We start from the raw sequence: 12,784 nt of genomic DNA on the forward strand, positions 1-12,784 counted from the left end.
TCATAGGGTGTACGCATTTGAGCGTGAATTTCATTTTGAAAATTATAGCTCAGAAACTATTGGTTGTAACATTGTCTAAAAACGAACCAAACTAAAAAAGTAAAAAAGGACTTATAAGAAAAAAAAAATCATTATGAGAATTATATAATACTAAACTAGCTGACCCGGCAAACGTTGTTCTGCCATATATTGTATTTCTAGAGAATATTATGGTTGGTAAAAATAACGAATATACTTCAAGAGAGTTCATATGTTATCGTTCAGATCTGTTAAATTGATCTATATGATGATTTTCACAGCGAAACATACATATGCGTACCTCTCATTTTCGAATTTTTCCTTTTTATTCTAAATATCCTTCTTATATATAAAGATATGCATAATTATTTTTTTCGAATTTTTCAAATCATCTCATATATTTTCCAAAGTACTCTATCATTCTAATTTGGGTGAAGACAAACTCACAAAATATAAATTCTCAAATAAAATGAAGAGCTCTTACAATTTCCAACATGTCGTCCATATATCGAAAGATGGGTAAAGTTTTTCTAACAACAACTTTTTCATGTGTTCTTTGAAAAAATCACAACTAATCCATATTTTGTTTAAAGTCAAGTAGCAATATAGTTTATTCGACAAAGTTTTAGATCTAATTAGAATATGAACTTTAAACAAAATTAAGATTAGTTGGAATTTTGTCAAAAAACACATCAAAAAGTTGTTGTTAGCAAAACTTTTTCCCTGTAAAAGTAAAGTCTTGCGATGTATAGACGACTTGTTGGAAATTGTAAGAGCTTTTGATATATTTTTTTTGACAATTTAAAAAAAGCGTTTTTGAGAAAAATGAATTTAAATTTTTTAAATATTTTTTTCAGCGATTTTTTTTTAAATATTGGTATTTTTTCATGAAAATTTAAACAATTTTCTACATTTCATCCTTTGACCCGAATTTTGTAGGTATCATGGTTTTTGAGTTATAATTTTTTGTAAAGAATAAAAAAAAAGTTTGACCCTTTTAAAAAAGTAGACTAATTTTTTCTTAAATATTTCAAGTATGCAAAGTTGCTTAAAAGACCCATGTGTGTATACCCACAATGTTTCGCTGCTATCTGAGATGGTGCTGCCAACTCCTAAGATGATTTGGCATGAAATTCGTCTAGTGGTTTTCGAATTTCGAAGTAATAAAATTAAAATTTGTGGAAAACCAGATTGTTGGAGTATAATACAATCAACTCGAATTGAGGCAGAGTACTTTGATCCACAACGATTTTTAAAATTTTTGCTCAGCCAAAGAAGTCGACGATTACGATTACGACGTAGATTACAAAAATACTCAAAATTTCTTCTATGAATAATTCTAGAAAACAGAACTACAAAATAAGAACAGGCAACATTACAAACTCGTTACGGTCTTATGAAATAGACGTCATCTTGAATGGGATAGTTGAACACTTTCTTCGCTCGTTTGAACTAAACAGGAAACTTTCTCAATCTCTATTTCGCAGAACAGAACGCACAGCGTTAATAAATCCGATCGCACTTTATTGACCTCCGCAGCTAGAAACTGCTAAAGCTGAAATATCGCTGAATTTGCTGTATCCATCCGGGAATATCGAAGCCGTGCCGCTGTAATCTCCACAGAAGAATCCTCAGCTGTTGCGAACTCTGTGGAATATACAGCGCAGTGTTCATACGATTAGATGGTGGTGAGAAAAATGGAAAAGTTTTCAGAATCAATTTCACTTTGCTAATCCTATATTCTGCTGGTGCTGGTGGCAGCGCGCTTTGCAACGAGACGTTATCACCACCACCAGCAGTAGCAGTAGCAGCAGCACAAGTAGTAGTAGGAGTATAATCTTCCTTACCTGCAACATATTGAGCACACTTTCAAACTCCCCGCTGCCGATCTGCTCGAAAAAGTACGAGAAATCATTGCTGGTCTCGAGCTTATCGAAGAAAAGCAGGATTATCTCATCCTGCGGCAGTAGCGCTAATATGTCATCGACTAATCCGTTCAGTCCCCGGGTGGTTAAGTTCACTGCAATCGAGCGAGTCGTCCGGGTCGGGTAGGGTGAGACGTGATCGGTAGAAACCGTGGGAAGAGAGAAAGGAAAGATAAATTCATCAACATGTTGACTTTAGATATCATAACACAGTATGAAGCATGTAAGTAGACTTTGGCGGCAGTGGTCTGTGAAACTGATGCCCCAAAGGTTACGGTTTATCTTATGTTACTGATAGAATTATAGCCGTCTGCTAATTGTTTGTTATTAGATACGAACGGTGGGTTGATTTGTAGTTTATTTTGGTACAAATCACGCTTTAGTTTTCCCGTTGTTCCTTTGGATTGGATGGATTTCTGTCTGTCTGTCTGTTTGAAATCGCCATAGAAACGGAACATACATTTCTGCATAATTCAAAAAACTAATCAAGCAAACTGATCCAAATTTGGCATGTGGAGGTTTTAGGGGGCAAGAAACATTTTTAAAGTGATTCAACACTACTCCCACCTTTCTGAGGAGGTTGTCTAGAAATGAAACACAAATTTCTGCATAACTCGAGAACTAATCAAGCACAGTTTGGGATGTGAGGGTTTTTGGGTATGTGAAATGTTTCTATGATGGTATGACACACCTCCCTCCTCCCTCCTCTGGGGGTCCCCCATAAAATGTTACACATATTTCAACCAAACATGACAATTGAAAATTTTCGGAAAACTCTGAAGGAAAAAAGGAAAATTCGGAAAATTAAATTCCCATATGTTCTACGCACGATGAAACGCACTCCTATATCTTCTTCTATCTATACCAATAAAAAAGTATAGCCGAATGTGTTGATAAGAGCAGGACTCGAGGAAGGAATTGTCCGATTTAGGGCTGTCTTCATTCAATCATATTTTCTTTATAAAACATTTATTCCATTTAACGGAGAAACATGTTATTTGCAAGTGGTTGAAAAATCTTGAACGAGAATTGTGTCTGAAAATAATCTGATATTATAATGATGAGTTTTGTTAGAAATACTAGGTATTTCATAGTAAAAGGTAAATTCAACGTGGTCGATTAGAAGATCAATCAATGAACAATTCTGCGATTAGACCCATGAACTTGCTCATAGTAAGAAAACGTGAATGTTTGAAAGTATTGATAACAAAAAACGAATTTTGGGCGGGACGAAGTTTGCCGGGTCAGCTAGTCCTCAATAAATTTACATTTTACCTTCTAAAAATATCAATAGACATAGAAATACGCTTCATTAATATTTTAATATTTTATTATTGCTAAAGAGAATATCATGGAAAGTTGATACAAAAAAAAAATTAAGTGTTGTGTCTAGGACATGACCGCATTTTCGACGTAGAACTACTGAATTATATTATTCATTTCAATTGTATATCACATCGGATATTATTTTAGGATGCATCGAAATTTTCGAAATAACTTTTTAGTTATTTAATTATTTTTACTACTTCAATAGTAAAAATTTTCATTTTAAATTCGAACAATTTAAAACTGCCAGGTCTGGTAAACTGATGAAAGTGAAATGAATATCGCTACCGGACGTCGGAACTGTACATCTACATATTAGATAGAGACATATTAGATATAAAACATTTTAGATATGTAACATATTACATATTAGATACAGATAAGTTATTTTTTCATTCATAATTCTCATCTTGAAAGTGTGTTCGTTCCAACTGAAAATCCAATATAGTCATTGTCGCTTCCCAAACTCGTGATAGAAGGCTCAACGTCGTCAGCGCGAACTTACCTTCTCGCTCTGAAAACAAATATCTCCGCTACGTCTGTGCTGCCGGTCCGTACCGAGAACCCGCCTTGCCTGACAATATAAATACATATATCATTTATTTTCGGCTCGTGCCGGTACGTGTCTGACAAAACCGTGTTTATTCTCTGTGTACAACATACTTCATAGCCAACCCTTATTCCATTCAACAACTATTAACTTTTGCACAGAATGTTCGCACTGAGCTGCGCGAGTAGAAGTATTTCCTATCGATTGATGCAAATATCTCTGCGAACTAACGAGAAATTGTGGGCAACAGTAAGGTTTTCCTACTGAGATTTGAAAGAATACTTTCATGAAGGATACGTTGTATCTGAATAATTGCAGTGTATGTATATATTCTGAAAGTCTGGATACTCTTCAATTTCCGCACTAGCACAAAAATTTACCCTATGCACTTTCATTGTCGTTGCACACTTTGATACATAGGACGCCCTCTTCTTGTATCGAGTTGTGGGTGTATATGTGTGTGAAATGAGCATTATACATGAATGATATACGCTCGTTGAGTTGCGAATATGAGAATAATGAGAATAAAACTGTCGTTTTATTCTACTCCATTTTTGTTTTTCGCCTCTGGCCCTGACAAGGGCTCTTGTGGAAAGAAACTCTACGTTCTCGACGTTCTCCGGCAACGATGTTGTACCGAAGACCACTACACGAAAAGTGGGGTAGTTTCAAAACGCGGATGGTTTATTGATAACAACTAAGCTGAAAACGGGCAGAAACGAATGTAATAGCTGCTCGTTATTGACGGTACGGGAATAAAAGCACACAAATCGGCAGAAAAAAATTGTAATGGGTTGTATCTAGGACACGACCGCAGTTTTCGACGTAGAACTACGGAATTATAGTATTCACTTCACTTTACTTCACTACCACCAAACGAGAAGTGGTGTAGCTTCAAATTCCATTCCATTCTTTGTTTTTGAGAGACTTTAAACTTTGCAGTTCATTCGCCTGTAGGCTTCAAATCGCGGGTGGCTTATTTAAACCAAATATGTTTGAAAACGGGCAGAAACGAATGCATCGGTTGCTCGTTATTGACAGCTCTGTTCGGGAATGCGCACAAATCGGCAGAACAAATGTATGGGAAAATGAGAACGCTTCCAATTTTCATGAATTTAAACTGTTTAGGCATTAGTGGATTGTACTGTATAGAATATCAAACAAATCTTAGACAATTTCCGATTCTATTGGTATGCAAATCATCAGAATTCGTTCATTGTGAAAATCGCTATTAACGTTAATTTTATTTCATAAAAACGTGACCTGTTTTTTGATGTGGCACCCTTCCTTAAAGGTGTAGTTTTACGCCTGATATCTGTTGATTAATTCGTCCGATGTTTCTGGTGCGATTTTGTCCCATTCAGTTTCAATGAGTTGCCTTGATTGCTAAATGCTTGTTGCATTATGCGTTTCACCTTCACAAATCTCAAATCTTCTATTGGATTAACTAGACTGACCGCTTTTTCTCGTCATTAGCCATTGCACAAAGTTCCCGGGAACGAATTTAAGTGGGAATTTGCATCTAGAGCTCGACAGTTATTTTCTAGACAAAAAATCGAGTGGTTGTATCCGAGACATGACCGCTTAGGACGTAGGACTATGAATCCTTTTTTTTTTTTTGTTCGAAATTTGATGGTTCATCATTTCGAATATTTTTTGCGAATACGTCGAAATTTCATAAATAACTCTTCAGTAAAAAGTTCCGGGGACCCTGAAAAGGTTTAATGGCTTGCGTGGTTTTATAGAATCATTTTGAGAAGCAACGATTATTTCTTGCCTTTGCGAGAACGATACACTAATTGGTCATATGTCGCAATTTGTATCTTCATATCAGTGCACGCATTGCACTGAGTATTTAACGAGAGGCATTCTCCGTGCATTCAACAAGTTTAACAATGCACATAGTTGCAGCGATAAAAATATAATGTCGCGAGTATGATCGTTTATGAAAAATCGTTTCTCGACTCTCGGTCGAACCCGTCAGCAAAGCTACGAGCTTGTTGCATCAGAACAGAGCCGATGCGTGCGAGATCAAATACGAATGGCAACTAAAAATATCGAAGGTATTTTATTCGAAAATGAACAAGTTCTAAGTTTCGCGCAACGAAAACAAGCAACACACACAAAGCCAAATTGTGTTAATAAGAATGCCAGATTCACTTCAAGTGAAATATTCGCTAGCATTCACAGCTCGAGGGGAAACATAAAACACAAAACGAGCAGAATAAGCGACCTTTGTTGTTTCGGACACAGAAAGATTCTGAGAATTATCCTCAGAGGAGATGCAATACTTATACGCTAGTGACAGCTTACTTAAGGCTGATTTAGAAGATGCCAGTCAGCGATCTAGTTGAGGTATCCAGTGAACAGAGAACAGACACTCTGTCCAAGTTACTTGTACCAGTATCGAACAAGTAATTGGCCTCTAACTTGAACAGAGTGTCTGTTCTCTATTCACTGGATACTTCAACTAGAGCGCTGACTGGCATCGTCTAAATCAGCCTTTACTATGCAAGGGAGGAGTTTACTTCGCAAAAATTCTCTGTTCGATATCTCCCTTTGTTGTTTATATTCTATCGGCTGCATTAGTTGCCCGTTATTTACAGCTCTGTTCGGGAAAGCACACAAATGGACAGAACAAATGTATGGGGAAATGGGAATGCTTCCAATTTTCATCAATTTAAACAATATACAGACTATAGTATATCAAACAAATATTAGAAAATTTCCGATTCTTTTGACATGCAAATCGTTAAAATCCGTTCGCAGCAAAAATAGCTATTAACGTTAACTTTATTTCATAAAAACGTGACCTGTTTTCTAATTTAGCACCCTTAATGTAAGAAGTCCTACGTCAAAACTGTCTTCGACAAAGTTATTACATATGATAGAGCGCTCATTTTTATATTGACAAAAAACGCGAATGACCCGTTGGGTTAAAGCGTCTATAATTAAAAAAAAATTATTGACAAAAATAGGATGATCAATATTTTCGTTCAAATAAAAATATAACTTTCTTATCTTTATAGATAGAGATAAACATAGTTCGACAATGTTGTTGTAAGCTCCTTTGTAGAACAAAGTATTTTTCTATCTCTTAAAATAATCGGTATAGCAGTTTTTTTTTCTAAGTTGCGTTAGGGTCACTATGAAAAAACTATTTTTTTTTGCTCCAACTTTTATATTTCAATTTCTACACTCAAACTATCTTTGGAAGACTTTTAGAGCTTACTAATACGAACATTTTGCGATGAAAAACCTGTCAATATCTCAACTCAGTTCAAAATTATTGATATTTCTTCCCAAAAAATACGTTTTCTTCATTTTTTTCTCATTCTTTCTGGGGCGAACATAAACAATGTTTATTGGCATAGAGTATATTTCTCTCTATATAATGTGAGATTTTAAATACTATGTTATTTTTTGTATTTGAGTAAATTGAAATTGAAATCATGAGTTTCTGGGTGAAAACCATCAATAACTTTGAGTAGGATTAAAACAAGTTCTGCATCGCAAAATGTAGGTCTAAAAAGCTTTCAAAGTCGTACGAAGACAATTTTGATGTAGAATTCAAAATGTAAAACTAAATAAGAGCAAAAAAATCCGTTTGGTTATAGTCACCCAAACGCAATTTGGGAAAAAAAGCGATAAATCGATTATCTTAAAAGATAGAAATAAGCTTTGTTCTACAAAGTTGATTAGAATAACTTGGGCTACAAAATTTTTCGACTGTGTTTATCTTTATCCATAAAGACAAGAAAGTTAGATTTTTGAAAAAAAAAACCTAAAAATTTGGTCACCCTATTTTTGACAACATTGAAAAATGCGCTTCATCATATATAATAACTTTGTCGAAGACGGTTTTGTCTAGAGGACGAATATCTTCCACAAAGTTTTATTTAGCGCTTACTATCTATGTTGCGTTAGGGTGACCATGAAAAAATGTTTTTTGCTCTAACTTTTATATTTGGAATTCTACATCAAAATTGTATTCGTACAACTTTTAGAGCTTATCAAGACCAATATTTTTCGATGCAGAACTTGTCAATATCTTAATCCTACTTAAATTTATTGATGGTTTTTCACCCGCGAACTCAAGATTTCAGTTTTAATTTACTCAGTATATAGTTTTGAAAATCTCACATTATGAAGAGCGAAATATGCTCTTTCAAATGCCGCCTATACATTTTTTTTATGTTTGCTTTACAAAAAATGACAAATAAATAAAGATAGCGTATTTTTTTGGGTAGAAATATTACTAAAATTGATTAGAGTTGAGATCACGTGCACCCGTGGCCGAGAGGTTAGCGTCTCACATTATCATGCTGGGTGTTCGAGTTCGATTCCCGTTCTGGCCGTGGGATTTCTCGTCAGAGAAATTTCCTTCGACTTGTACTGTTGTCACGCGTAGAGCTTGCCCCTCGGAATACATTCGAGACGTGTTATTTGGCTTAAGAAATCTCAACTAAGTATTAATAAGTGACGCTAGTTAATGCACACGGCAAAAGTTCCACAGGGAACGTTAACGCCATTCAAGAAGAAGAGTTGAGATATCCACAAATTCTGCATCGCAAAATGTTTGTATAAGTAAGCCCAAAAAGTATTCCGAAGACAGTTTGCATGTAAAATTTCAAATATAAAAGTTAGAGCATAAAACAGTTTTTTTCATGGTGACCCTAACGCAACATAGGAAAAATGCACTATACCAGTTATTTCAAGAGATAGAAAACATCTTTGTTGCACAAAGTTGTTTTCAATAACTGCTACAACATTGTCGAATTATTTTAATCTCTATCAATAAAGATAAAAAAGATTTCATCGACAATTTTGGTCACCCCATTTTGAATAACATAAGAATGAGCGCTCTATGATATGTAACAATTTCGTTGAACACAGTTTTTGTCTAAAGAATAACTGTCGAACTCTAGATGCTAATTTCCACTTGAATGCACCTCCTGAACCATTGCATTGCATTGTGACATATAGGAATTTATTTTTATCGAACTTTCTCTCAAATTTTTTCAAAAATTTCCATAACATTTCTCACCATAACATCGATCTACGAGCAGAGTGAGTACAACAAAATATGTAGATAATTCTTTCCTAGAGTTAAAATTAAAATAAATAAATAAATAAATAAATAAATAAATAAATAAATAAATAAATAAATAAATAAATAAATAAATAAATAAATAAATAAATAAATAAATAAATAAATAAATAAATAAATAAAATAAGACAAGCTGACCCGGCAAACTTCGTCCCGCCCAAAATTTGTTTTTTGTTATCAATATCTTCAAACATTCACGTTTTCTTACTAAGCGCAAGTTGATGGGTCCAATCGCAGATCTGTTCATTCATTGATCTTCTAATCGACCCCGTTGAATTTACCTTTTACTAAAAATTCCTAGTAGTTCTACCAAAGCTCATCATTATAATATCAGATTATTTTCAGACACAATTCTCGTTCAAGATTTTTCAACCACTTGCAAATAACATGTTTCTCCGTTACGTGGAATGAATGTTTGATACAGAAAATATGATAGAATAAAGACAGACCTCTCCCCTCTTCTCCCCTTAGAGAGGGGGGAGGAGTGTCTATTCACCATAGAAACGTTTCGTGTCCCCTAAAATCTTCACATGCCAAATTTGGCTCCATTTGTTTGATTAATTTTCGAGTTATGCAGAAATTTTTGTTTCATTTGTATGACAGCCCACCCAAAAAGAGGGGTGAGGAGTATCTAACCACCATAGAATCATTTATTGCACCCTAAAGCCTTCATTTGGTTTTATTTGCTTGATTAATTCTCTAGTAATGCAGAAATTTGTGTTTCACTTGTATGGCAGCCCCCCTAAGAGAGAGGAGAAGAGCTCGAACTATCATAAGAACCTTCCCCGACCCCAAAAACCCCTACATACCGATTTTCATGTCGATCGGTTCAGTAGTTTCTGAGTGCATAAGAATCAGACAGACAGACAGACAGAAATCCATATTTATATATACATAGACTAAAACACTAATTGAATAAATAATACTAATTCAACAAAGTTTGACGGACAGTGGTATCGTAAAGCACCCACCAAAATGTTAATATGAATTTTAAGAAAGTTAAATTATAATACTTTGCAAAATCGTAAATACTTGTGAAAAGTGATATAAACTACAAAATTTACATGGAATTCCTCGTAAAAACAGTAGAAAACGGCTATCCTTAGACTTGTATACATTTATTACAATTATGTTCTGCAGTAGCATGCATTTACTATTATTTAATACGAAATTACGAACATTAGTTTCACTATATAAAATTTGTTATATTTCCAGAACGATTAGTCATAGGATAAAACGTTTTATGGAGTTTTCCGAGTGACATCCATTTACCAGACCGGATATTAGAAATTGATATTAAAGTAATTTGGAAATATATTGGACACAAAGCATTTCGATTCTTTTTTACGAAATCATCAATAATGCCAGAATTTGTGCTCACGTTCATTCAATTTAATTCTTCCGAATAGTGAAATACAACTCCACACTCAGTGTATTTTAGAAACAATCATCGTTCGTATCTGCATTGCGTAGAACATCGATCACTCCCGGCAATAATTGTCCAATACTCACGGTTTCGTATCGCTTCGTCCGGCTCGGCGAAAATGTCATCCACATCGAACCGCGCACTCAGCTCATCCCAGGCGCGTTCCACGCTGAAACCGATGCTATCCAGATAGCGGCGAAAACTACGCACTTCACTCAGATTCATAATTTCCAGCTTTATTTGCGAATAATCTTCACTGGAAACGTAATCGAAAGCGTTCTCCACCTCGATGTCGAAGTGGTAATAGTATTGCATCAGCGTCTGCATGTCGTCGAACGGAATCAGCTCAATGAAATCCATTATGTCCTGCTGCAGATGATGGGATGGCTGCTCCTCGATGTGACGAATCGCCGGTAGCTGATGTGCAAATACCCGAGCCCTCATCGATAGCAACGATGAAAGTGACAAAATTGCAAAGAGCCCTATCGTGATCATCCTTGCCGTGATACTTATCGCGACCATATGTATCACCGATGAAAACGTGCTCTTTCTCGATATTAGTTCTGGTAATTAATTACCATAGGTGATGTGGACCGCGAGGATGGTTTTTTTTTTCGCTTTCGGAGTGAACGTTACCGAATCTCAGATGAAGGAACATTCGACGGACAGCACCATACTGAGATTGTTATCACTTAGGAAGCAACTCGATACACATATTGACTCATCACGTGTTCTATATTTAGCATCTCATTACGAATATTCATCAACAATTTTCACACCTTTTTCTTCATCAACTCACTGTATCGAAGTTCCCATGGGAGCACTGGAAACGCACCATCCAATTGGAATTTATTCGATCCTTTGGCTACCCGACCAGACATCTAGCAGAGATGAGTCTAGATAATATCTTCCACTACGCTCCCTCCACTCCCACTGGCTGCCAGACGCGCGAATCCACGCAAACTGTGCCGAAACTCCGACGAGCAAACTTTCCGCGGACGACTTCGTGAATGGACTAAAAACTCCCCTCGAACGGTGCTGAATGGAGCCAACTTTTGCCCGGCAGGAATCATAATGGACCGCTCTCAAGTGCGTCGTTGATTGAATTTAAATTGGTCCCTGGCCAGATATTGTCTGTGCGTGGTCTCATCCGCCAACCGCGGCTACATTTGTAAATAAGTCGAATTCGAGACGATATCGTCACCCGGCTATGAACGAACCGTGTACTACTAAACTGAACGGAACGTATTAGCTGTAGTGAGTGATGATTCGATTATCCAATTTATGAGAAGTAGCAGTCGGTCGCTCTGGGTCTTGCCAAGTGTAAATAAATAGCGGAAATTCGCCTTGCAATACAATGACTTGGCCTTCCACAGTTAGCTGGTGCAATTTCGAAGGGCAATCAAATCTACAGGATTTATCACCAGTGCTAATTGGGGGCGGTTCCTAATTCTATTACGCTTTTATGAAGGGGCTCGGGAAAAGGAAAATGCATACTTTGTCATACATCTGTCTCTCGGTGGGAAGTACGAACTGTCGATCCAACAGTGGACGCACTGCTGAACATTCTAATTGAGAAGAATCTTTCAACCGTTGGTGAATTCGATCATAACTTATCGTCACCTATATGGTTTCACTCGTGTTACAATTCAATTCCAGGAATTTGTGAACTAAACTTTTGGTTTGTTGAACAATGCATTGACATGTGACCAGGCCTGGGTTCAAACAGGGTACTACCAAATTATAACATGTCATCAAATTAGGATAATGTTGCCTAGGTACGTGTAGTATCCTGAATTTATGTTCCATATCAGAAGCGATTTAAAAATGGAAGTTGAAAGCTTCACATATAAAACATGATTTAATCCAAATATTATTTGTTGATTACTTTCTTGAAGAAAGCGTTTTAAAAACGTTTTCGATCGAGCAGCCGTCGGGTGAGCTTAAATCAATACGTTCCATAGTGATAACACGAAAAGCATAATTTGTGCTAATATTCTCCGGCCTTGAATCTGCAGTTCAAAGCAGAGAAGAAGAAGAATAAGATAATCACTTGGAGCCATGTCCGGACTATACGGTGGGTGCAATAGGACATCCCATCCGAGCTCCCGTAGCTTCTGGCGGGTAATCAAAGATGTGTGAGGCCGAGCGTTGTCCTGGTGGAAAACAACACCATTCCTATTGATCATTTCTGACCGCTTCTGGTCAATCGCCTGCTTCAAACGGTCAAGCTGCTCACAGTAGAGAACCGAGTTGAGGGTCTGGCCATAGTTGAGCAGCTCATAGTGGATGATTGCCTTCCAATCCCACCAAACACACAGCAAAACCTTCCTGGCCGTCAATTCGGGCTTGGCGATGGTTTGGGACGGCTCACCGCGCTTCGACCTCGACTTTTTTCGCTTTAAGTTGTCGTACGTGATCCACTTTTC

General features: G+C 36.4%; 1 protein-coding gene across 1 annotated transcript; it reads right to left on the reverse strand.

The window, feature by feature from the left end:
- Positions 1-1,528: 1,528 nt before the first annotated feature.
- On the reverse strand, positions 1,529-11,547 carry LOC129769207 (protein G12). The gene is made up of 3 exons (XM_055771315.1): positions 10,442-11,547; positions 1,866-2,038; positions 1,529-1,665 (listed from the first exon to the last, which is right to left on the reverse strand). Exons 1-3 carry the CDS (start codon positions 10,875-10,877, stop codon positions 1,558-1,560), a joined length of 717 nt encoding a protein of 238 aa, XP_055627290.1. The 5' UTR covers positions 10,878-11,547; the 3' UTR covers positions 1,529-1,557.
- Between the last annotated feature and the right edge of the window lie 1,237 nt (positions 11,548-12,784).

This window comes from Toxorhynchites rutilus, chromosome 2 (assembly GCF_029784135.1).
Source record: "Toxorhynchites rutilus septentrionalis strain SRP chromosome 2, ASM2978413v1, whole genome shotgun sequence".
NCBI classification, from domain to species: domain Eukaryota; kingdom Metazoa; phylum Arthropoda; class Insecta; order Diptera; family Culicidae; genus Toxorhynchites; species Toxorhynchites rutilus.